Source organism: Sorex araneus, chromosome 9, assembly GCF_027595985.1.
Source record: "Sorex araneus isolate mSorAra2 chromosome 9, mSorAra2.pri, whole genome shotgun sequence".
In the NCBI taxonomy this organism is placed as follows: Eukaryota; Metazoa; Chordata; class Mammalia; order Eulipotyphla; family Soricidae; genus Sorex; species Sorex araneus.
Genome location: NC_073310.1, coordinates 183867 through 211288, shown reverse-complemented (window position 1 = coordinate 211288; position 27422 = coordinate 183867). Strand labels below are relative to the sequence as shown.

At 42.9% G+C, this 27422-nt stretch overlaps 1 protein-coding gene across 5 annotated transcripts in view; it reads left to right on the top strand.

Annotated features, from left to right (window-relative positions):
* Positions 1–27422, top strand: part of LOC101552103 (zinc finger protein 26) — a 53804-nt gene that overhangs the window by 3453 nt on the left and 22929 nt on the right. For 3 of the 5 annotated variants that reach the window (XR_008631372.1, XM_055146658.1, XM_055146655.1), the window contains exons 2-3: positions 23808–23934; positions 24544–24639. Coding sequence is in view for 4 of the 5 variants with exons in the window: in XM_055146655.1 (XP_055002630.1) it covers positions 23808–23934; positions 24544–24639 (223 nt within the window). In the remaining variant the exon portion in view is untranslated. Of the gene's footprint in view, positions 1–17822; positions 17894–18017; positions 18140–23807; positions 23935–24543; positions 24640–27422 lie in introns of those variants that run through there. The other 2 variants (XM_055146657.1, XM_055146656.1) reach the window with 2 other exon arrangements.

The following is a 27422-nucleotide window of genomic DNA, read 5'->3' as shown; positions in this document are numbered from 1 at the left end:
CTAGAATGTCCCATTTTGATACCAGGGTAGCCTTGCCACTCGTCCTGGGTCCATCCCAGTGCACGGTGGGACCTCCCTTTTTGGGTGTTAGGAACTAGAGCAACTGAAGCCCGAGTCAAGTAATTATGACCAAGTAATTACGCCCAGGAATAGATATATTTCAGAGTCAAGCAACTCCCAAATATTAGGAGCATAGCATTAATGATCTTTCTGTGCTTAGTTAAAAAATATTGCCATATAGTAAAATATAAAAAGGCTATAGGGGAAATAGAAAAGCAGGTACTAATACACAGCACTTCAAATACAAAGCAGTACAGATACAAAGTTCAGAATCACCAGAAAGTTTTGGCTTAGAAGTAATCAAGACTGACGTGGGGAACTGTGACAATGAGAAGTAAAATACAAGGGAAAGGTTAAAGATAGACTCTAACTAAATTAGGGATTTTAGCAAGAGCATGGTTTAAGATTCTCTGGGAGGAGGAAAGGGGGTAATTCACTGATGAAGACTAAAGCACTTAGGGTTAATATCCAACGCAAAGGAAAGGTTAAAGATAAACATTAACTAAATTAGGGATGCTAGCAAGGGCTGGACAAGCTTCTCTGGGAGGAGGAAAAGGGACAATTCACTGATGAAGCCTAAAACACTTTCTGTTGGGGCTGGAGTGATAGCACAGCTGATAGGGTGTTTGTCTTGCACGCAGCTGACCCGGGTTCGATTCCCAGCATCCCATATGGTCCCCTGAGCACTGCCAGGAGTAATTCCTGAGTGCAGAGCCAGGAGTAACCCCTGAGCATCACCGGGTGTGACCCAAAAAGCAAAAAACAAACAGAAAAAAAAACAGGGTTAATAACCAACATACATGTAGAAAACAGACCCCAAAATAGAACTGCCTTAATTACATTCCTCTGACACATTTGAAGCATATGCTTACTGTACTTGCACAATTGGCTAACCTCTTTCAAATTATGTGAAAAATGGTTAGTTTTATTAAGAGTTTTAAATTGAAATGTACACAAAGTAAAATACCATTTTCAAGATCAGGTTATATATGTTTTGACAAATGCATAGTTTTGTATCCCCACTAGTTTTTCAGTATTTGAACTTTGTAGTTCAATTTTCCAGTACTTTAAACAATGTACATATGTAGTTGTCTTTAGGGATGGACTAAATTACAGCTAATGATTTATTGTTCTAAAGCAAGAGGGCTTAGGGCTATTGTGTTAGTACAAATGATAGGATATTTGCCTTGCAAGCAGCCAGCTAGCTAGCTTCACTGATCAGCATCCAAAATGGACCCCCAAGCACCACCAGGAGTAATTTCTGAGTGCAGAGTCAGGAGTAACCCCTTTGCATCACTGGGTGTGACCCAAAAAGCAATAATAATAATAATAATAAATAATAAAATTTAAAATGGGAGCATTGGGTAAAATTGGCTCACATTCCCATAGAGGACAAAGGGTGAGACAGAAGGAGGAGAGGAGCAGCATCTTTGGCTTGTGGATCTGAGTAAGGGGCTACAGTAGGAAGGAGCAGTTTCTAGGGATTGGGTCTAATGTGTGAATACTGCTACATGGTCCTCTGAGCACTGCCAGGAACCACTGCTGAAAACTGACTGATCTACCACTGGGTGTGGCCCCCAAACAAAACCAAACAACACCCGTACTCCAACTCCTACATACAGATTTCTTGATTTCAGGATACAGCATATATAGCATATAACTGTGAACAACAACAAACAAACCTGGGAAACAAATAGAAACTCTAAGGGTGGAAATAATCTTTGGGACAAATGACTCCAATCCCAAGACCGCCATGAGGACTTTTCTGACCTTTTGATCCAAGTCTCAGATGTAGACCAGGTTTTTCCAACAAATGGGGGGATATTCAAGAACAGCTCACCTTCAGGTTTTCAAACCCAGGGGCAGGTCACTTCTTGACAGCATGTTTTTTACATAGATAAAATTGGCGGTGCTGGGAATCTAATCCAGTGACTCACACATGCAAGGCAAATGCTATATTGTTCAATACCAATCCAAGTACTTTGGTAAATACACTTTTCTTTTTGAGCGGGGAGGGAGTTGAGCCATGCCCAGTGGTGCTGAGGGCTTACTCCTGGCTTTGTGCTTTAAGATCACTCGTGGCAGGGCTGGGGGACAATATGTGGTGCTGGAGATCAAACCCAGGTAGACTGCAAAATAAGAACAGTATTACTTGTTATAGTTTTTGATGTTTAGTTTTGGAAATCTTGTGAGATGCCAGGCACTAATACCAGTAGCTATCAGTTTTTAATTTCCATCTAACACATAGCACAGAAAATAAATGGTACACTTGAAATATTGACTCTGTACTTCCATAAAAGGGCATTTTTTTTCTTTTTACATAACTAAGGAAACCAACCATATTAGTGAAGTGCCCAGAAGCAGCCCATCACCCAAAATCCTGACAAGCAAGAAACAGTGTTAATTGAAGTTCCTATAAAATCAGGGAGGGGTGCTCAGGTAGGAGGTGCAGTTATATGAAATATAGAAAATTCCAGTATCATGATCCATTAAGGAGGGAAGAAGTAATAAATACTCTGATTTTTTTCCTCCATTGACCTCTTGCTAGTATCTCCCACGATTCAAACTTAAGCTGTAACCCTAGGGATGCCATTTCTAGAACACAGCCTCTGGGGTACAAAGAAGGGACAGTTAACACACACAACCACAGTACATACATCCCAAGTGTGTAGCTGTCATAATCATTTTAAGCCCTGAGAAAAGAGCCCTCTGACACAGGAGATGCAGCCTAGTCCTTTTATTTTGAATGGGAAGAATTTGGGTCACACCCAGAGGTGCTCAGGAGTGACTACTGGCAGTGCTTAAGGAACGACATATACTGCCAGGGACAGATTTCAGGTTGACCCACCCAAAGTAAGCACCTTTTCTCAGCCCCTTGTCATGTATTGTTTTGGGGGAGGGGATTGGTCCATACCTGTCAGTGCTATTTCTATCTCCGTGCTCTAGATTTACCTCTGATAGTGCTCAGGGGACCACCTGTGGTGCCAGGGGTGAGGTCACCTACATGCAAGGCCATATATTGCTTCCTATACTATCCCATCTTCAACTATATTCCTTTTGTTTTTGGATCACACCCTAGAATCCTTAGGGAGTACTCCTGGCTTGGTGCTCAGAGATCACACATGACAGTGTTTACAGGATATATTTAGGGGTTCAGTCCTGGATTAGCTGTGTGTAAGGCAAATTCTCTAACCTCTGTAATATTCATCCTTAAGTGCTATTCTTTTAATGTTCCATTTCAGATTTTAATAAATTAATTTTAATAAATTCATTTTCTTTGCTTTATATTTATGATAGCTCTTTGGACATCTTTTTGAATTCCAAATACTTCAGAGTGTTCTAAGTATCTTTATATTGAACTTTCTCAGTTATAAGTTATATTTACTGGTTCTTTGTATGCCAGTAAAGTTCTATGGATACAGTATAACTTTTTTTTTTATTTATAATAAATTTATTTATTTTTAATTAATGAATCACCATGAGGGTACAGTTACGGATTTATACACATCTGTGCTTATGCTTCCCTCATACAAAGTTCGGGAACCCATCCCTTCACCAGTGCCCATACTCCACCACCAGTAAACCCAGCATCCCTCCCATCCTCCCCAATCCCATCTCCCCCCACCCCACCCTGTCACTGTGGCAGGGCATTCCCTTCTGTTCTCTCCCTCTAATTAGCTGTTGTGGTTTGCAATAAAGGTGTTGAGTGGCCACTGTGCTCAGTCTCTAGCCCTCATTCAGCCCGCAATTCCCTTCTCCCACATGGCCTTCGACTACATTATAGTTGGTGATCCCTTCTCTGAGTTGCCCTTTCCCCAGAATGTGAGGCCAGCCTCCTAGCCATGGAGTCAACCTCCTGGTAGTTGTTTCTACAATTCTTGGGTGTTAGTCTCCCACTCTGTTATTCTATATGCCATAGATGAGTGCAATCTTTCTATGTCTGTCTCTCTCTTTCTGACTCATTTCACTTAGCATGAAACTTTTCATGCCCTCATGGTGATTCATTAATTAAAAATAAATAAATTTGGGCTGGAGCGATAGCACAGCGGGTAGGGCGTTTGCCTTGCACGCGGCCGACCCGGGTTCGAATCCCAGCATCCCATATGGTCCCCTGAGCACGGCCAGGGGTGATTCCTGAGTGCAGAGCCAGGAGTAACCCCTGTGCATCGCCAGGTGTGACCCAAAAAGCAAAAAATAAAAATAAAAATAAATAAATAAATAAATTTATTTTTTAAAAAAAAGGCTTTCCACAATAACTACATTTATAGGGTTTCTCTCCTGTATGCATTATTTGGTGAGGGATGAGTTTTAATTTCTCAGAGAAAGCTTTCCCACAGTCATTACATCCATAGGGTTTCTCTACGGTATGGATTATCTGATGTCTTTTCAGCTGTGAGTTTCTGCTAAAGGCCTTTCCACATTCATTGTAGCCATTGGTTTTCTCTGTTGTATGAGTTCTCTGACACAAAATGAGAAATGACTTCGTACTGAAAGTTTTCTGACATTCTCCACATGGATAGGTTTTCTTCTCCTGAGTGTGTCCTCTGATGAATAGTGAGCAATGATTTCTGGGAGAAGACTTTCTCACATTCACTCCACCCATAGGGGTTTTTCTCCTGTGTGAGTTCTCTGATGTACAATGAATTGTGACTTCTTGTCATAAACTTTGTCATATTCCATGCACAAGTAATTTCTTATACATATTACATGGTTTGTAATGATCCATGGCTCTTTACTGCTTATTTTCCTACATTTGTAGCAACCACAGATTTTTATTCCACAATGAGTACTGTCTGACTTGATATAAAAATTGTAATTTACTATTGAGCTTATCAAATTTCTTTCTGTCATAGTTGTTTTTTGGAATAAGAAAGGGATGTTTCTTTTGTTTTCACCTGTGTCATAGTTAGAGATTCTGTCTCCTAATGAACAAAGTTAATCCTTGAATGAAATATTTTCCCCAAAACATCACCTTCATGACCTGTTTCCCTAGCTTTAAGCTTATCTTGATTATCCTGATGACACATTTTGATATCAGCTAGCCAGGTATCGTATAAAAAGGGGAAAAAAACGGACACACTTTGTAGATCACCTAGTGGTTATGTTTACTGGTAAAAAAACAACAACCCTTTGGACCCAGTTGAAAGATCACTCATAGTGTCTACCATTAATTACTTTAGAAAAATTAAAAGATTATAAAATTACAAATGTTTATAAATATAAACTTATTTGGAAGGATAAAATCATTCAAGAAACACGGGAGACAGAGGGTCAGAGAGCTAGTTCAGTGGATAGGGTGCTTGCCTTGCATGCAGCCAACTCAGGCTTAATCTGTGGCATCATTATGGTACCCTGAGCCTGCCAGGAGTAATATCTGAGCACTGCTAGGTGTGTCTCAAATCACCTCCCCCCCCCAAAAAAAAATCCACTGATTATTGGGGGATTTGTTGTTGTTTTTTTTTGTTTTTTTTTTGCTACACCGAGCAGTGCTCAGGGTTTACTCCTCATACTGCTTGTGAGAACATTTGGGGATATCAGGGAATGAAACACCTTACTTTACCTGTTCAACTTTCTTTTGCCCTAAAACACTGATTATTGGGTAAATGATACTGGAGCAATTTCTAAGCAAATTGCTTAGGATGATTATATAGTAATAATTTGTTAGTAATTATTAATAATTTATTGTTAGTAATAATAACTAGAATGATTAGTTTATTTAGTAATAATATGCAGATTATTGTAGGCAGATTGGGCAATAGTTGATAGTATCTACACAGTGACCAAACTCATTGAAGTTTCGTGAGAGTTAAAGATGCCGCTCTGTGTAACGTTCATAGACTTAAAGATGTTCTTCGATTCTGTTGAGACTGAGGCGGTCATCGAAGCCCTGGCCAAACAGGGTGTTCAAACTCAGAATATCAAAATCCTCCGAGAGCTGTATTGTGGATTCACCACCAGGATCTCACCATTCTACAAGGAAGTGATCATTGATGTAAAGAGAGGGATACGGCAAGGTGATAAGATTTCACCGAAACTCTTCAGTGCCACCCTCAAGAACATCATGCGCCGACTGGAATGGGAAGGAATGCGAGTAAAGCACATGTGAAAACTGCAGCAACCCTTGGATGGGCAATATAACCAGGATGTGCCAGAAAGTAGCTAGAGAATCAGGATCCTTGGTGTGCATTCATATAATCAAATGATTATAAAATAATACTAAAGTACTTCAATTGTATCAAGCTTTGAAAGAAAAAATGTCTGGGGCCAGAGAGATAGTATAGCTGATAGGGCATTTACCTTGCATGTATGTGGTCAACCCATGTTCGATACCTTGTATTCTGTATGGTTCCCTAAGCCCTGCCAGTAATGACAGCTGAGCACAGAGCCACGAGTGAAGCTTGAGCACTGACAGGTGTGACCCCAAAATAAAAATAAAAATCCATGTTTTAAGGAATGGAATGCAGCTCAGATCTAGCACCTGCCTTGCATGTTTGAAACACTTATTCAGTTCCCAGCACTGCATGTTCCCCTATATGAGGGCCTGTGTCCTGTCCAGCAGGTAGGGCCCTTTCTGGGGCTGAGAAGGGGACGCAGCCGAATGAACAGACGCAGTCGCAGAGAGCAACAAGAAAGAGAAGAGCGTTTATTCACTGGCAGCTACAGCATTTATACTTGCCTGCTGGAAGGTAGTGGTATGGTATACGTGCCTGGACCCCCGTACAGGTAGTAGTCAATCATAGATCGTGACATGTCCATTTATAGGTAAACAGTGGCGGAGCAGTAAGGTCAGCAAGATCAGCAATGGCAGGAAGTTTAAGTAAGCCTCTGTTTGAGAAGAGCCAGGCTCTGTAAAATGGATCCCTACACCCCTAAGCACTGAATACTGAGTACCTCCTCAGTACTAAGTGGGGAGTAATCCCTGAGCACTGCCAGGTGTGTCCCCAAAACCAAAATTTCATTAAAGTTGACAGTATTTTATTAATGCAGTCTCAGGTGGGGGATATGTCTACTTTCCAGCTTTGTTTTTATGATGCTCTAATCCATATGCTGCTCACCATCCATACTGAATATCTGTGTATCTTCCCAGTTTTAGTCTTTGCACAGTAGTCCTCTTTATCAAATATAACCAGGACTTTTTGCCTCTTATTTAGAAACTTTGATAAACTCAGACTTCCATCATGATCTGCACATTCCTTGACCTGACCTCCTCTCATAACAGTTTCCCTCACTGTTTCTGTTACTCTAGATTCCTTCCTATCCTGTGTCCCCAAAGTCCTTTGCTATGTAAGAATTTTGCATTTGCTCTTCCTCTTATTTGACCTCTGCCAACCTTTAGCATGCCCTGTCAGAAGAACTTATCAAGTAGTCATCTGTTTTTCCCACCAGACTGTGTACCCCCAGGGCAGAGTAATTTGTTACTCAAAAAACAAGCCCTCAATACATGCAGGGTGAATATTGTTCACTAAAGCAGCTCCTTTCTATATTATTGTTTATTTTTGTTTGTTTTTGGTTTTGGACCACACCTGCCTATGCTCTGGGCTTCCTGGCTCTGCACTCAAGGATCACACCTGGTGGTGTTTATGGGGTCATATGGGGTGCTGGTGATCAAATTCAGGGCAGGTTACCGAGAGTATCCCGCCCACATGGAAGAGCCTGGCAAACTCCCCGTGGCATATTCGATATGCCAAATACAGTAACAATAACAGGTCTCGTTCCTTTGACCCTGAAAGAGCCTCCAGTCATTGGGTAAGACGAGTAAGGAGAGGCTGCTAAAATCTCACGGCTGGGATGAATGGAGATGTTACTGGTGCCTGCTCGAGCATATCGGTGAACAATGGGATGACAGTGATACCCATTATACTATCACTCCAGCCCCATAGTTTAATTTTGTTTTATTATTTCCTTCCCTTCCCTTTGTTGTTTTCACTGTTCGAAAGCCTGGGAGTCACAACCCTTAGTTGTAGTATAGTAGGGATCACAATAGAAGAGCCAGAAGTCATACTTGGTGATATGGAATGGTGGTGGATCAAACTTCTAGCCTAATAAATGCAAGGCAGGTACTCCAGTGAGCCACATCTTCAGATGCTGTATTGTTAATCTTCATTAACTTATTTTCTCTTTGATTTTTTGGCCCCATCTGATGGTGCTTTGGAGCTAGTCCCTACTATTGTTCAGGTTATGATCCCTGCAGTGCTCAGGGGCTATGCAGTGCCAAGGGCTGAATCTGGGTCTCCCTCGTGCAGAACATGCAGACTAGCTAGCTCTCTGAACTATTTCATTGGCTCTGATAATTAGCTTTTCATTTTAACACAGATGCTTCACGTGCAAAGGATAAATTATTGAAATTTCAACTTTATTCTAAAGGAAAATCCTAGTCCTACAAGGCTATTTCATGACAATCTTCATAGCTTTTACAATCTTCATAAAACAAAACTTTCTGTGAATTAATCCATGTATCTGTTTTAGAAATATTTTCCAATAAGTTGAAACGTGTTGAGATGAAAGGTTTTGTAGTGAGAAGTACTTAGTAAGAAATACACTGCTTTGGGGGCTGGAGCAATAGCACAGCGGGTAGGGCATTTGCCTTGCATGCGGCCGACCCGGGTTCGATTCCCAGCATCCCATATCGTCCCCTGAGCACCGCCAGGGGTGATTCCTGAGTACAGAGCCAGGAGTAACCCCTGAGCATTGCCAGGTGTGACCCAAAAAGAAAAAAAAAGAAAGAGATACACTGTTTTGGAGCCAGTAAGTAGCTCAAAGGGCTATGCAGTTTGCATGCAGGAGGTCTGGTTAGGTTATTGAAAAGTATATGGTCCTCTGAGAGCAACCCTCAAACTCAGAGATAGGAGTAGCCCCTGAGCACTGCTAGGTGTGGACCCAAATCAAAAACAAAAGAAATATCCTACCTCACCTCATCCCATAACAAGCTAATTAAATATTTAATCATTACATACCACATATTATATAGAGAAGAAAAAAGAATTAGTCATGTAGAACTGTATTTCTTTTAAACATTCTAAATTTGATCAGGACTGTGTTCATATGTATTTCAGAAAAGGCTACAGTAAAGAAACACTGAAGCATTAAAGCAGAAAAAGAAGAGTTGTTTTTTTGTTTTTTTCTTGTTGATTTTTTGACATTCCAGGTATTGAGCCCAGGGCTTCAAACATGCAAGGCAAGTGCTCTATCACTAGTATAGCCCTTGGATAGGAACAGATTTTAAGAGGGAAAGGAAAATTTTTTTAAAAAACAGACAAATTATATGGAGAAAAGAGTAATAAGAGAGAACTGAAAAGTAATCATATCTCCTAAAATAAAAAGAATTGTGAATTCTTTTTTTTTTTTTTTTTTGGGTTTTTGGGTCACACCCGACGATGCTCAGGGCTGACTCCTGGCTCTATACTCAGGAATCACTCCTGGCAGTGCTCAGGGAACCATATGGGATGCTGGGAATCGAACCCGGGTCGGCTGCATGCAAGGCAAATGCCCTACCCACTGTACTATTACTCCAGCCCCAGAATTATGAATTCTTAAAAAAAAAAAAAGAAATTTTGCAGGTTGAACTGGGACAGGAAAAAAACAAAAAGTTTCCTTCTCATATATTATATATAAAATACACACACATATATGCACACATACATATATATATATATATATTATTTCCTTCAAGGAAATAGAACTTTTTTTTTTTTTTATTGGGAGGGTGGGCATACCCAGAGGTACTCAAGGCTGATTCTTGGCTCTGCAATCAGGGATTATTACTGGTGGTATTCTAGGGCCTATATGGGATAAACCCCGATCATCGATGTGCAAGGCAAATGCCTTACTTACTGGCTGTGCTATCTCTCTGACCCCGAAGAACTTTTTTCTAAAGTAGCAAGGTCTTGAATGATTGGCCATACACTTCTGCTAGATACAGATAAGGAGATACAAATCAGCATAAATTGTGGGCACAGCCTAAAGTGTGACCTGGATTTAAAGTATCATTATCACTGTCATCCCATTGCTCATCGATTTGCTCAAGTGGGCACCAGTAACGTCTCCATTGTGAGCTGTTTTTGGCATATCGAATACGCCATGAGTAGCTTGCCAGGCTCTGCCATGTGCGTGAGATACTCTCAGTAGCTTGCCGGGCTTTCCGAGAGGGATGGAGGAATCAGACTCAGGTCGGCCATGTGTAAGGCAAACACCCTACCTGCTGTGCTATATTAATAAATATACATTACAAATAAATATATATTATTTATTTATGCCATATTTTATCTATTCATCTGTTGATGAGTATCAATTTAGTAGTTGATTTTTTTAGCTAAGGCTGATAGTAATCTTGAGTATTTGAATACCTGCTTTCAGTTCTTCTGGATATATGCCAGAAATGCAATTGCTATTTATATATTTAAAAATGTAAAACTGTTATTCTTTTGACAATTTTTTTTAAGAGAGTCACTTAATGACATGGGACAATGACCTGTTAACTTAAGTTTTAATAGTAGTTTAAAGTATAGTAACAATCAAAAACTGTGGGCTGGAGTGGTGGCTCAAAGTGCTGGAGCACATGTTTAGCATGCTAGATCTAGGGTTTGATCCCTGATACCCCAGTTACCCGTTCGTAACACCAGGAATAGAGGAGCAACTCTCAAGTACTACCATGGTGGCTTGTGCACTCACATGCACATAGCCCCACAATCTCATGCCACAGTCCTGGGTCAACTCTATAAAGATTTATGAGCTTAAAGCAGATATCTAAGTTGTATTTTTATGAACTGTATTTATAAAATGCTCACCTATCATCAGATACATGAGATTTAATGGTTATTTTACTACAAAGGCTATAGAGCAGATGAATTTAAATTTTGGGGGGTATAGAAATAAAAGGGTCTTTTACATTTGCCACTGAAATCCAACATCAGTAAACATCTTAAAGGTTGTTATTGGACACACACTGCATTACATAAATAATACACACATATATATATCTTAGTGAAGTAAGATAGTTTTTATTGAATGAAACTTACTTAGATGTGAGAGAAGGAAAGCAATATGTGTTCAAAAGAGAAAATGAAGTGAAATTCATCAGTTATACAGTTGGGGTGGGGGCGGGAGGTATACCGGGGATTTTGGTGGTGGAATATGGGCACTGGTGAAGGGATGGTGTTTGAATACGGTATAACTGAGACATAAACCTGAGAACTTTGTAACTTTCCACATGGTGATAAAATAAAATAAAATAAAAAAGAGAGAACATGAGCTTCAAAGAACAAGCAAGCAAGATACATGTTCAAGGGAAAACATGGGCTTGAGAGCAAGTCTACATATGAATATTTTTACTGGAAAGTTAGTGAGAGGATTTAAGTTGATTTTACTTCATATAGTGACCCTGGTCTGTTCCTCCACACCACATATGGTCCTCCAAACACTGCTAGGAGTGATCATTGAGTACACAGGCATGAGTAAGCCCCTGAAAACTGCAAGGTATGACCCTCAGAAGCTCCCTGATAAAAAACCCCAAAAAGAATATTCTTACCCAAGAAAATGAGATTGCTATAGTTCTCCAACATCACATCTCTGTATAAGTTCTTCTGATTAGGATTAAGTAGTTGCCACTCCTCTGATGTGAAATCCACAGCCACATCCTCAACTGTTACCTAGAAAAGCACAGTCCTTATTATATCTGAGCAATTTTCATTTTAGGAGAGGCTTTCTTCTCTATGTGGTTGTTAGTCTTAACCTGCAGACACAGAGTAATTTCACTGCAACTAGAGGAATAGGAACAGGGAGAAAAAAACTCTGGAGGTGAGGAAGGGCCAGAATGTTTTTATTGAAAACTCTCAAATTAAGATTCTCAACACTTCTACAAAGCTGAGGCTTAGTCAGAATACCAGAGACAATCTCTGCCCCAAGTGAGAGTACTAGTGCCACCACTATGTTTACAAACCATAATGGAGAACAACTGTTGGAGAGTAAACAGTAAGAGACCCACTCTGGAGCTAGCACAAAGGGAAATTGAAGACCAAGGTAAAGCACGCGCACGCGCGCGTGCATACACACACACACAATGGTATTATAAATCAGAAAATTAGTGAGGATGAGGATGTCCTGGATAGGATTACACTATAAATCCTTTGACTTACTTGACTTTTCTGGGCAGTATCAAAAATGGAACCCAGGGCCTCATATATTCAAGGAATGTTGTAATTGACACTTTACCCAGCTGAATAAACTAGTTGAATAACCATTCTTTCATGTATACATGAAAAATGTAGCAAACTAACATATTCTAAGTTATAAAATAAACCATACAAGTTGAAAAGAAATTGAAGTGCATTATTTTTTCCCACTTTAGTTTTTCAGCCATACTTGGCTGTGTTTAGGGTTTACTCCTGGTGGGATTCTGGGAACCATATGGTGTGCAGAGACAGAATCCAAGTCTGTTGTGTTCAAGGAGAGTGCCCTAATCACTGTAATATCTCTCCAGCCCCTTTAAGTTCATTTTAAGTGATAAGAAAGGTCAGCGTACAATCTGGGATTGGACATAAAGTACAAATAAACCAATGAGGCATATAGGTCTCTCTTGAAAAGTTGAAAAAATTGATCAACCAACCCAAGCTAATCAGAAAGAAGACAGAGGTGTTGGGATAACTCAGTGTCAGGGAATCTGTCTTGTGGGCATGAATTTCATCTTCAGTAGCATCCCAAATGCCTAGTGTGATCCAAGTGTCACTGCCATTTGTGATCCCAGAGAGTCAGGAATCACTTCTGGGCACAGAGCCAGGACTAGAGTCCTTGAGCACCAGTGAGTGTAGCCCTGCGGCCCCTCTCTCCCCAATCCCCACTGGGAAAAAAAAGAAAAAAGGCAATCTCAGACCAGGATGGTTTCGTTAGTGAATTCTACCTGTCACTTAAGGGAAATAAATTACACCAATTAAAACAAAATCTAGTCCAGGGGCCAGGGAGATAGTACAGCAGGTAAGGTGCTTGCCTTACACGCAGCTCACCTGGGTTTGATCCCTGGCACCACATATGGTCCCCCAAGCATCACTAGGAATGATTCCTGAGCACAGCCAGGAGTATGACTCATACCTTAACTTACATTGAGGACCACTTTATGAAATAGCCCTAGGAAATACATTTGTTAGAGGGATTACTTATTATAAGATTTCTATTTAGGACTTTGTTCTCTATATAATCTACATAAATAGCTTTCAAATATTTTCCTCATTGCACCTGTGAGGAAACATTTGCTTCCAGTCATTAGTCTGGTATTTCCTTCACTCCTGTTGGTGCTTGGAGAACCAAATGTGGTGCTGGGGATTAAACCTGGGTTAGCTGCATGCAAGGCAAGCACCTTGCCTACTGTACTATTTCTCTAGCCTAGGACCTAATATTTTTTTTTCTGGATCACACCCAGCAATGCTCAGGGGTAAATCCAGCACTCAGGATTTACTCCTGACTGTGCACAGGGGAACCATATGGAATACCGGGGATAGAACTTGGGTTCTATCCAAGTACACCCACTCTACTTTCACTCTGGCCCCCAAGACCAAATTTTTAATATATGTAGGATCCAATTTTAAATATGATTTATTTGGTTTGATTCTCTAATTTGCTGTGGGGTTTTTTTTTTTTTTTTTTTTTTGGATCACACCCAGCAGAGCTCAGGGCTTAATCCTAGCTCTGTGCTCAGGGATCATTCCTATTCATGGTACAATATACTGTGTCATGGATAGAATCCAGGGTGGCTGTGTCTGTGTACAATCTGTTTGTAATACAAACAGGCTGTGTTATCTGTTGTACAATCTCTATGGCTCCTCAATGTAATCCACTTGGAATCTTGACAACTTTCCCAAGCTTGTATTTTCTATGACTTTTAAGACCTTTATGATTGGTGGCAGATTCCTGTAAGCCTCATCAGATCCACAGGATAAAAACTGCTAGTGGACAAATAACTTACCTGTGACTTCATCTTTTTCTAAGTCTCCTGGGAGACTGCTGTTCAGTGACTTGTCTCTGTGTTGAGGCCCTGGAGGAAGAGCTGTGGTCAAAGGTCACCCCTAATCCTAAAACCTTTTCTTTCTTATCTCACTTGAGTTGTCTATTCCTGAGAGCTATGTCTGGGGATGCAGTGGGAATTTTATTTCATATGAAGTAATTAACCTGGGAACCTAAATCTTGGTCTCTCTTAACTGGAACTTAGACAGCTTGTTTATAGAATCACATAAAGAAATAGAATGTGGAATGAGCTCCTGGCTTGTCTCAAGTTGTGGTTGACGGTCTCTGTGCCAGGTCTGTACCATATGTTGCTTTTTGCAGCCAATCCCTGTTACTTTACTAACTCAATTACTCACATTGGGTGTGGGGGGGGGGGAGGTAGAGGGCATCACTATGCCAACCAGCTCAGCAGATAGACCATTAAAGTCTAGAAATACATCCCTCGCTTACTCATTATGTAGCAGTATTTCCTTAGGGTGATTAAAGAAAATGATTTGTATAGGTGCTAGAGAATATAACTTCCAAGACAGGTCAGGAAACAAAAGGACTTAAAGGTCAAGATGATGGAGTAGCACAGGTTGCTGGCTCTCATTTCAGAATCAGTCCTGGAGCAAAAGAAGAGCAAAACTGAAGAGACAAAGAAGAAAAGAACTTGCCATAAAGTCAGGCTGGGGGAGCAAGGGAGGTGATGGGAGAGAAATTGGGAACACCAATGATGGGAAATGTACAATGGTTGAGGAATAGGTATTGGAACACTCTATGATTGAAACCTAATCATTAACAGCTTTGCAAGGGTCTATCGCACAGTGATTAAATTTAAAAAAAAAGAAAAAAAGAAAAGCAAAACTGAGGGCCAGGGATACGGCTGAGAGAGTTGGTGCACATGTTTTACATGCAGGAGCCCCAGATTTGATCCTAGCATCAGCAGTCCACCTGCACACAGATGGTAGTGCCCTTACCTCCCTACTCCCCACCCCACCCCAACACAAAAAGGAGGAGCTACTAGAAGCAGTACAGAGAGGAAGAGGGGAGGGCCTTGAGGAGATGGGAGGCTTTGGTGAGGTTAATTTCAATGTGGTTTCACCCCATGGCACAAGGTTTTGGGTGGAAACCTCTTAATGCTGCTTAGGTGGTTCAGGGGCCACTACTGGTGATTCTCTTTCTGGACTCTAAAATCTTTTCATATGCCTGCAGTTTAGTGCCAGAGTCCAAGCATTCAGTGCTGCTTGAGCCCTGTAATGTCAGGAACCACCATTCCATGATGGTATGCTCAGCAGCTTCCATAGCTACAACCAGTCTCTCTTTGGAAGTCACGTGATACCTGGCTAATCTATTCCCTATACTATTTCCCCTGCACTAAGGAGACCTTTTATGTCATTTTTCTCTCAGCTCACATTGAGACAAATCCTGCCTATGTTTCCCCTTAGAAATCAACAGAATCACCCAAGTCACAGGTTTCTAAGGATAATAATGGTGCAGACAATCCTGACTTCAGGATTTGTGGAGACCACAGAGGCAGCCCAGCACCATTTGGGCATTTTTCATCTCCCATGTCCTCCAGTATCTTAGAGCTAGCAGGTGGCCAATTCGGCATCAGAATCCAACTTTTACTACCTCTGGTGGTAAAATAAAAGAAGTCTGTTTTCCTCTGGATAAAGACTAGCCAACACGATTCCACTTCAATTATTTCAATAAAAGGAATACAACTAAAAGGTGAATTTAGGAGCTGGAGCGATAGTACAGCTGGTAGGGCGTTTGCCTTGCACTCGGCCAACCCAGGTTCGATTCCCAGCATCCCATATGGTCTCCTGAGCACTGCCAGGAGTAATTCCTGAGTGCCAAGCAAAGAGTAAACCCTGTAACCCAAAAAGCCAAGAAAAAAAAAAAAGGTGAATTTAGGATTAATTCCGTGAGTTTATTCTCAGGTGATCTGAGACTCTTAGGCAATATCCTTGGCTAAAGTGGTTTTTTTCTTTCTTTCTGCTTTTTGGGTCACACCCAGCGATTGTCAAGGGTTATTCCTGGCTCTGCATTCAGGAATTACTCCTGGTGGTGCTTAGGGGACTATATGGGATGCCAGGGATGGAACCCAGGTCGGTCGAGTGCAAGGCAAACGCCCTACCCACTGTACTATTGCTCCAGCCCCTTAGCTAAAGCTTAGTTCATGATTTTGTTCCACTTCATTAGCAGATGAAGTGGAGGGACAAGCAGATGCACTAACCGCTCATGAAGCAAACAATGAGAGCTTGGAGGGTGAGGTTTTTGCTTGTTATGGGTCAACAAGAGAGCACGTTTGAGTCTTGCCATACTGCCACAACGAAAGCAGAGCTCTTTAAGACCTTTCCTTGAACTCGAGGGCACATTTCTTAACTTTCCTGTTTCCTAGAGAAAGCCCAGGGCCGAGATAAAATTCCATCATTGTTGTAACTGCCCTTTATTAAAAATATTCAGTCCAGTAGGCCGGAGAAATAGTACAGTGGAAAAGTGCTAGCCTTGAACGCGACCGATCTGGTTTCGATCCCAGGGAACACATATAGTAGAGCCCCACCAGGAGTACTCCGAGCGCAGAGCGAGGATTAAGTCCTGAGCTGAGCACCGCCGGTTGTGGCTCTAAAACCAATACATATATTTAGTCAAACGAGTCTGAGCCCCTTGGATGCTCCCCAGACACACCCCGCATAAGGTTATCATTCCAAATGCATTCAAACCATTGATCACTGGAGTCCTGCTTAGTCCCACAAGTAAGGGGACCCTCTTGTGTGAACTAAAGGCGCTCTACAAAGGCAGGCTCCGGGGGGTCCCTCCCTCCCTGCCCAGTCTCCAAACTTGACAAATGTAAAAACGCCCAAAGGCCGTTTGTCTGGTGCAGCTCACCAGAGGCTCTCACCACCCTCTGATCCTGTCCACTGTCTTCACAACCTCTCTTCCTCTTCCAAGTCCTAAGTCACTGATTACACACTTTCCACTCTCTCGACCCTCGAGTGTGCCTAGCCCAACCAATTCCAAAGTCTCCCCACCATCAACGCGCAACCATGACTCCGGACACCTCACCCCTCGGGCTCCAGCCCAGCGCCCCGGGCGGACCTGGCAGCAATCAGCGCATGCTCGCAAGTCGCGCTCTAGGGCTTTCCAGGCCTGGAAGGTTCGGTGCCGCAGGACCGGGAAGACAGAGGTAGCACTCCTCGTGCTACCTCCTCGCCGCACCGCCCACCTCACGCCCGGGACCGTCGCGGGCGCACGGACGTAGGCCGGGCCGCGGAGGACTACGTTTCCCAGAATGCCCCACGCGCCTGGACGCCGGCGCCGCAGCGCGCGAGCTGCCACGCGAGTGACGCGCTCGAAGGCCCCGCGGCGGCACTGCGTGCCTCAGGAGCTGTGCTGCGTTCTCGAGACGGGTTTTTGGGTGGCCGTTTTTTGCCACAAAGGGAAAATAGTATTTCTTTCACTTTGGGTCATAAAGTGTTGACTACGCCAGGGGACTCGGGGCGCTGTCGCGCTTCGGAGTCTTTCGTTGTCGCCACGCTCCCTCCCCTCAGACCCGCGCCTGCTCCGGGTGCCTGGGAACCGGCGTTCCCGGCCGGCGCCGCCCCACGGCAGCCATGACGCGCTTCCGCCTGCGCCCCACAGCGACCGTCTCGGGAAATGCGCCTGCACGGCTGTTTCCGGCCGCAGGACCGGACGAGGGGTCCGCACTCGGCCTGTCCCCTCGTTCACGTCCGTGGCTCCGGCTCCGGTGGAGGCGTGCGGCGTCCTGGCCAGGTTGTGGCCAGCTGGACCTCCTACAGTTTCGGGCGTAGGCGGAACCTGCACGGCCTCGGTTCCGTCGCATCACGGATGCGGACGGGTACAAAACGCTCCGACCTCGTTTGCCTGGACTGGCCTGGACTCCACGTCCCTGCAAGGCCACCCTGCATGCTCTGCGTTTGCTACTCGCGAACCCTCTCTCTGGGATCCAGGGTTCCCCGGGGTGGGGGGGGGGGGTGGGACTTTCAACAAGATCCTCACGGTTCTGTTCGCAGCCCAGAGCGCTGGGTTGTTTTGCACGAAATAGCGCAGGATGGCCACGAGGTTGCGCACGTCTTCGTGCTGGGTAAGTGGGGACATTGTCAAGTTTAAAGGCCGACTCGGCACCGAGTGTGGCCGTGCTCATTCATCCCTTCTCGGTCACTTACAGCTCCTGGACTCCCAGCATTCCCTATCCTACAGCCCGCATCGTTCACAGCTGCGTCCTATACACTCAAGGAAACGAAGGCCCTGGTTTAGGAATGCCTGCTTTATCCTGTCAGTGTTACCACGCACTTGTCGTTAATTGTCTTCAAAGCTTTAGGGTATCTCTTAAGGGAAATCACCCTCCTCTTTGTTCACATGCTTATTGGTTCTGTGCCTTACGTGTGCTGAGGCTGGCCGTGCAAAGATAAATCATGCACTCTACTTGGTTTAGTCCAGTGTTTCTTAACCCTGTTTCGTTCCTGTGTCCACCCCCCACCCTCCTACTGGTTGTCTCCCTATCCTCCCGCCGTCCCTGGCTACCCATTTATGCACTTTCCACCTGTGTCCCCTTGGGATATCCGGGGGTCCTCAGAGAGCCCATATGGTCCTCAGTTAAATGGTGGTTTATAGGCGACGAGGGTAATAAAGTGATCACTGGCAGGATTTTGAGGGTACAGGCTAAAGAGGAGGTCACTGAAGGAGTGGGCCATTTGGACCGTGAAAGTGATAGATGGAGTGAGCAAATGGTGACTTTGCAGAGATTGCTGAATGTGTGACCTGTGGGGCATGGTGGTACATTTCCAGTCTTGGGAGCAGTGTTAGAGAAGGTCTGTAGGAAAGGGACTCGGTAGTGAGGGAGTTGGGTCTGTGAATCAGGTAGGCGTTAGCACCTGGAAACATCTAGATAAAGTCTTTCTCTGTAGGATAGACAGCTGACAAAGCACTTGTAACATGCTTTGCACACAGGAGGCTCGGGTTTTGTCTTTGTCACTGCCACTAAACCCTCTGAGTTTCCTGAGAACCACATGATGTGGCCCCTGGACTGGAATGGGTCCTCTGTTAAGGGAAGCTCGGTGTGACTGGATAGAGCTCAGAAAAGGACTAAGAAGACTCTAGGAGAGGAAGAAAAGTTGGGTGTTTCTCCTCCCATAAATTTGAGGGAAGAAATCCTTTGAAGACCATGATGTGAAATTCATCAAAGAACTGTTCTGTAGAAACAGTAAAGTGTTGGATTTGAGAATTTATTCTGCTTGTCAGTTTTTTCAAAGCCAATTTTTTTTTTAGGGTGCTGTAGATGTCAGTTCTTTGTTTAGTTTGTTTTGTGCCACAGAGTCCTGGATACTCAAGTCTTGTCAGGCTGTATGCTCCAGGTTTGCCTCCGAGTTACTCCTGCTAGTCCTTGGAGGACTTTGTGATGCTTGGGATGAAACCTGGGCAAATCATGTGCTCAACCCCTTGAACCTCTCTCCACCCCTGATGGTTAATTCTTGTGAGGTGAAGGGCGTTGAAAACTGAATCACATGAGACTACTGACAGGATGGAAATAAATGGTTAGTAATTTTATGTGTTCAGATGTGGCGTAGGGGCTGTCAAGTGGAAGGTATTTCACTGAAGTGAATGAGACAAAAACATACATATGCAGTATAAAATGAGAAAACATTTGTAACTAGTAAAAACAGATAAAATGAATATAAATGTGCAGGTACAAAAATGACTTTAAAATAATTGAGTAAGGAGTCGAGGGTATAGTTAGCACTCAATAGAGCACCTAACTTGCGTAGATGAGGTCCTAAATTTCATCCCAAGCACTACACACCACACTAAAGATTGTGAAATAATGTTCATAGGTACCAGTTTAGGTACGTTATTAGAAGAGTTGCTTGGGGAGTATGTCATCTGCTAGGTATTGAAGTTGGTTGTGTAGCTTGTGCATGTGTACTGAATGATTACATCTCATGACAGGTTTGTCAGGACCAGGACATCTCAAGTACGAAGCCAGTGCTCTTACCATTCAGCTGTATCTGGGACCCTTATGTCCTTGTGGGGTTTTGTTTCTTATTTTTTAATTTTTTTTTAAATAGGGACCACTCCTGGCAGTGCTCAGGTGCCCTGATACTAGGGGTGCTCGGGGGACCATGTGGTAATGGGAATCAAACTCAGGGCTTTGCACTCTCCACCATTTGAGCTATCTCCCTTACCCATGTCCCCATTTTAGTGCTCTGGGACCATACAGTGACCAGGATCAAATCTGGTGTTCCCTGTGTACAAAGCATGTCCTATAGCCCTTTCAGCCATCTGAGAATTGGAGAAACCAGATCTGTAGGTAGTGTTTAAGCTGTTCTAAAAGCTAGTTTGATGATAACGGGAAGCTAGGGACTGGAGAAGAGAAAGCATCCCAGGCTTTGCAAACAGCTAGATTGATGTCATTAATGGCCTTAAGAACCATTGAATGGGGCCAGAGAGAAGTTTGGGACTGAGGAAGATTTGTGGCTTAAGGAGAGTGACAAACTATAGACCTGTGTAAGAGTTGTGCTAGAGAGTACCTTAAGAGTTTATTTTGTGGGACTTCGGAGATAGTACAGCGGATAAGGAACTTGTCTTGCATGTGGCCACATGTGATTCCTGAATACAAGAGTCAGGAGTAAGACCTGAGCAAAATAAAGTGTCCAAGTGTGCCCCCCAAACAACAAAAAAGTTAATTTTGTCATTTATTTTGGGGCTCCACCATGCAGGGCTCAGGGGGCTATTCCTGATAATGCTCCAGGAACCATGCCTTGTCATATCTGCATGCGCCTCCTGCATGCAGAACAACTGCTCTAGCCTGTTGAACTCTTTTCAGCCCATGAGTTTATTTTAACATTTTATCTTTTTTGGGGGTGGGGTGGGGGGCGCTGCACCTTGCATTACTCAGGTGCCCATGCAGTGATAGAGATTGAACCTGGGGTTACACTCCAGCTCTTTGAACTCAACCCCAGAACCTATTTCATAATTCACGTTGAAATAATTTGAAAACTGTAGAGAAGTTGCAAAATAGTTTGTTGTTGTTAATACTGTAGCATTGTAGCACTATTTTCCAGTTGTCTCCATTGTGAGACTTGTTGTTACTGTTACTGTTGTTAATACTACTGGAATTAAAAAACAAACCCTTCACCCATGTTCTCCAATTTGTAATATTTTGCCAATTCTCTATTTCTCTCTGTATGTATGCACCTTGTTATTTCCCTTTCTTCTTAATTGTTCAAGTCTCTGACATCCCTCCACTGTCAAAATCAATTCTTGTCTATAGCACTTGTTTCCCCCCCCCCCCCCTTCTTAAGTCCATCTTTCTCTTTCTGGATTTCACTTTGGGATCACACCTGGCTGTACTCAGGCTGACTCCTGACTCTACTCAGAGGTCTCTACTTATGGAGAGGAGGAGATTGAACCTGGGTTTCCTCTGCAGGGCCATATCCACTTTCCTATCTCTAGAGTTTCTTTCCATTTTTCCTTTTCCTCTTTACCCTTCTCTTTCTCCATTCTCTTTCCTGTTATTAACTCAAATAACTTAGGACTATAACAACAGTATAAAAGTTTACTTCTCCTGTTCTACTTCTAGAAGAACCATTTTCCAGTATTTATTACAGAACCTTTCTGCTCTTTTCTGTGTATTCATACATGTCTTTTTCTAAGTCCCAGTATGAAAATACATTAATTTCTTTTATTTTTTAATACTAAACATTTTTTCTGTGGTGGTGGTTGGAAGGGTGCTTTGGGCAACACTTAACGGTGCTCAGGGTATGTTCCTTGCTCTGTGCTAAGGAGTGATCCCTGGCAAGCTCAGGGAATCAAGTGTGGCACCAGGGATTCAAACCAGGTTACAGCTGCTACAAAATGCACAATAAGTGCCTTCCCTCCTATACAAATGCCCTACCCGCTGTGCTATTGCTCCAGCCTCTTGATCAGTCTTACATGCCCAGAACTCCAAATAAGCATTACTTTTAAAATTCCTCACTACATCCTCATTACTACACCTTTTTTTTTCTTTTTGGGTCACACCCGGCGATGCACAGGGATTATTCTTGGTTCTGCACTCAGAATGGCACAGTACTGTGTATAAATGTGATTTATGCAGATGTTTCCATCACAGATGTACCTTATTAGCTCTCTCTCTATTGATGGAAATTTAGTTTAATTTGTTACTTATACAGGCTTGGAAGCAATGAGTTGTTCCGCACATATTTGTGTATATCATGTTTCATGGCCTTGTGGGTATTTTTCTGTTCCCTTGTAACAGAAAAAGTCATTCTTGTTTTAACTACCCTCCCATCCCAATGTCCTCTCTCTCCTCTGGAGTAATCAAATTGTTACATATTTGTCTAGATTTTTTGGTATATGTTTATTTACAGCTGTTTATAAAACGGATTTCAGCTTATCTGGTTTTTTACATGAATTTCACACTCTGCAGTATATTTTTATGGGAGGGGACATCATGAGCAGTGTCCAGGGAACCCCTCAGCGCAGGGCTCAGTGGCCCAGTTGTGGACATCAGATGGCTCAGTGCTTGGACTAGAGAATGTGCCCGCTGCTGTGCTCAGTGCCGCTGGTGTCACAGAGCGTTGCACGTAGTGCTCAGGAAGACATGTGGTGCAGGGACTTGGATCTCAATTCCTAGTAGATTCCAGGCATATTTTCCAGCCCTGGCTTACCCCACACACACCCTGTCATTATTTATGTTGAGGTAACACAAGTACACCTGGCTCCAGTGTTCTCTGAGAGTCGCACTCTTAGTTGAGGCACAGGTGTGGTTGTAATTCTCACCAGGGGTTGGGATGGTGCTCATACACGTTTACTGCTATCTTACCTTTTCTTGTGCTGTTGACACATACCTAGTTGTGCTGCAGCTGGAAATTGCTTTTGGTGCAAGGAATCACAGACAGCACAGCTACCAGAATTGTGTAGCAACTGTCTTAATATACTGATTCTGATGCTTCAGTTTGTATTAAAACTATACTCTCATGTGAACCACTAGTGGTATATGCTAGTGCAACATGTTGGACCCTGTACTGTCTTTCTGGTCATAGAGTACATTATTTCACATTCATCTTTATGTTTGCTTTCCCTCTGCAAGACAAAGTTTCTCTGGGTATACCCAAAGGGTATCTGAGAACTACAAGCACAAAGACTTTTTGTTGTTGTTTTTGGGGTCGCCCTCACCCAGCTATGTTCAAGGAAACTTGCAGTGCCCGGGATCAAACACTGCCTTTTGCATGCAAAGCATAAGCAGTTTGCTGAGTTATCGTCTGCCCCAATGACTTCTTAAAAGTTCTTCTGTTAGATGGGGCCGGAGCGATAGCACAGTGGGTAGGGCGTTTGCCTTGCACGCGGCCGACCCGGGTTCGATCCCCGGCATCCCATATGGTCCCCCAAGCACCACCAGGAGTAATTCCTGAGTGTAAAGCCAGGAGTAACCCCTGAGCATCGCTGGGTTGTGACCCAAAAAGCAAAAAAAAAAAAAAAAAAAAAAAAGTTCTTCTGGGTGGTGCCACTGCCTTGCCTTGCACACAGCCAACCTGGGTTTAATCCTCAGCACCACATTTGGTACCCTAATCCCACCAGGAGTAAGTCCTGAGCACTGCTTGGGTGTGGCCTCAAAACAAAACAGTTCTTCCATTAATACTGACCAGTGTAAAAGGCAGTTCATGAAGGAACTTGTCTTTTCCAGTTCCTCTTCATCTTTCCACCTCACCTAATGTAGTTGTTTTTGACTGAATGGGTATGTCTTATTACAGGGTTTATTTTCATTCAAAGACATCTCTATGGAGTTCACCTGGGAAGAGTGGCAGCTTCTTGATTCCACGCAAAAGTATCTGTACAGGGATGTCATACTGGAAAACTATAGCAACCTGGTATTTGTGGGTAAGTGAAGTTTGTCTGTGGGTAAGTGTAGCTTCTGTGGGTAAGTGTAGCAATCTGGTATCTCTAAGACATCTCTATGGACTTCACCTGGTAAGAGTAGTAGCTTCTTTGTTTTTTTTTTTTCTGCTTTTTGGGTCACACCCAGCGATGCTCAGGGGTTACTCCTGGCTTTGCACTCAGGAATTACTCCTGGCAGTGCTTGGGGGACCATATGGGATGCCGGGGATCGAACCCAGGTCGGCTGCGTGCAAGGCAAATGCCCTACCCGCTGTGCTATCGCTCCGGCCCCAAGAGTAGTAGCTTCTTGATTCCATGCAGAAGTGTCTGTACTGGATGTCATACTGGAAAACTATAGCAACCTGGTATCTGTGGCACTCTGTTTGTGATTTGTCAGTTGTCCTCTTTTTTTTCTTGTATTGATCTGCCCAGGTATTTAATGATTATGGACATGTACTGTCATATGACACAGACCAGATGGTCTGTGTCCCTTGCAGGCCCCCCACCTTTTGATTGTAATCTTTGCTATGGTGAAGACAAGCATTTTGCTTTATAATCCTGATTCCTTATTCCTACAGTTTGGCTTACATCCTTGTGATTTTCCATTAACAGGGTATCCTGGGACTAAACCTGATTTAATCTTCAAGTTGGAGCAAGGAGAAGAGCCCTGTATAATCCGTTCTACAGTTTTCCATCCAAGCTGTCCAGGTGGGTGAGTGTGAACCAGCAGGTGGGGGGAAAGGATGGATAGGTGGTTTCCTGTGGGCTGGCATGCTGGCACACAGCAGCATTACATAGGGGGCTTCCTTGGAGCCCCTCTGGTGAAGAAGGGGCTATTGGCATTCTCCCATGTGGTGCTTTCTGCTTGAGAAGTGGCCTGCCTTTCTCTGCATTCTGCTTAACTCATTTTTTTCTTAGTTTCTTTCCTTTTCCCTCCCAAGGTCATGGGCTGCATTGGATATCTAGACCATCTGAGTCTCTCCTCTCTCACTTGGTGTGACTCAAGCCCTCACATTCTTTTTTTTTTTTTTAATAATAAAAAGTTTAAATTTTATTTTATTATTTTTTTAATTTTTTAATTTTTATTTTTTTTATTAGTTTATTTTTAATTAGAGAGTCATCGTGAGGGTACAGTTACAGATCCATACATCTTTGTGCTCATGTTTCCCCCATACAAAGTTCGATAACCCATCCCTTCACCAGTGCCCATTCTCCACCACCAGTAAACCCAACATCCCTCCCCACCTCCCCAGTCCCGTCTCCCCCCACCCCACCCTGCCACTATGGCAGGGTATTCCCTTTTGTTCTCTCTCTCTGATTAGGTGTTGTGGTTTGCAATAAAGGTGTTGAGTGGCCATTGTGTTCAGTCTCTAGTCTGTATTCGGCCCGCATCACCCTTCCCCCACATGACCTCCGACCACATTTTACTTGGTGGTCCCTTCCCTGAGTTACTCAGAATGAGAGACCAGCCTCCAAGCCATGGAGACAACCTCCTGGTACTTATTTCTACTATTCTTGGGTGTTAGTCTTATAGTCTATTATTCTATATTCCACAGATGAGTGCAATCTTTCTATGTCTGTCTCTCTCTTTCTGACTCATTTCACTTAGCATGATACTTTCCATGTTGATCCACTTATATGCAAACGTCATGACCTCATTTTTTCTAACAGCTGCATAGTATTCCATTGTATAGATGTACCAGAGTTTCTTCAACCAGTCATCTGTTCTAGGGCACTCGGGTTTTTTCCAGATTCTGGCTATTGTAAACAGTGCTGCGGTGAACATATAAGTGCATATGTCACTTCGACTATATTTTTAGGGTTTTTTGGGATATATTCCCAGCAATGGTATTGCTGGGTCAAATGGGAGCTCAACCTCTAGTTTTTTGAGAATCGTCCATATTGTTTTCCAAAAGGGCTGAACTAGCCGGCATTCCCACCAGCAGTGTAGAAGGGTCCCTTTCTCCTCACATCCTCTCCAACAGTGGTTGCTTTTGTTCTTTTGGATGTGTGCTAGTCTCTGTGGTGTGAGGTGGTATCTCGTGGTTGTTTTGATCTGCATCTCTCTGACGATTAGTGATGTAGAGCACTTTTTCATGTGCCTTTTGGCCATTCGTATCTCTTCCTTGGTAAAGTTTCTGTTCATTTCTTCGCCCCATTTTTTGATGGGGTTGGATGTTTTCTTCTTGTAGAGTTCAACCAGTGCTTTATATACCATTGATATTAACCCCTTATCTGATGGGTATTGTGTAAATATCCTTTCCCATTCTGTAGATAGTCTTTGTATTCTGGTCACTGTATCTTTTGCGGTGCAGAAGCTTTTTAGTTTAATGTAGTCCCATTTGTTGATCTTTGTTTTTACTAGATTGCTTAGTTCCGTGTCATCTTTGAAGATACCTTTATCTTCAATATTGTGGAGGGTTTTGCCGACCTTGTCTTCAATGTACCTTATGGTTTATGGTCTGATGTTGAGGTCTTTAATCCATTTTGATCTGACTTTTGTACAAGCCCTCACATTCTGTGCCCTGTTTTCTCTTCTCCCTTCCATACTTACAGCCCCAGGTCTTTCCCTGGACCCTCCATGTCAGAAGATTACAAAGTTTCTCTCTTCTCACAGTGATCTCTTGAAATTACACTTTTTGGGGAGGGGCTGGGGGCCATATCTGGCAGTACTTGAGACTTATCCTGCCTCTGTGCTCAGGAATTACTCCTGGGTGGACTTGGGGGCCCATATAGGGTGCCAGGGATTGAACCTGTGTTAGCCACATGCAGAGTAAGTGCCTTCCTGCTGTACTATTGCTTCAGCCCTTCACTTTGAAATTATTGATTGAAACGTATCGCATGAAACTGCGACTATTCTGGATGATTTAAAACATTTCTATTTGGTGCACATAAGTAGAGAAAATAAATTGACAAATGTTTCTTCAGACACATTTGATCCAGCAGATGTTAAACTACTGACAGATCACAAGCATATAAATAACAAAATTATTTGCAAGTCTTTTTTTTTTTTTGTCTCAAAGCCATTGTATTTGTCAAAAGTAAAAAAACAAAATTCAGCAGAGGTATTATATTAATATGCAGGTGCAGTGTTGTTCATGTTATTGCTGTTTATCTAAAGTATTACTGTTCCAGCTCACCTCTTTTCTATTTTCTTTCTTTTTTTTTTTTAATGTTTTATTTATAGCTTTGAGTCATACCTGGCGATGCTCAGGGATTACTCCTGGCTCTGTATTCAGAAATCACTCCTGACAGTGCTTGGAGGACCAAATGGAGTGCTGTGGATCAAACCCCGAGAACCAGGAGTAACCCCTGAACATTAATGGGTGTGACCCAAAAAGCAAAATAATAATAATAGCAATATTTCTATTCATTTGTATAAGCACAGTAAGAAATATTTTATGTACACCCTAGAGTAACCTTAAAATGGTGTCTCTGAAGTCATAGAAAAAGGAGGCTTTCCTTGCTTCACTTCACATTTCTTGCTCCCT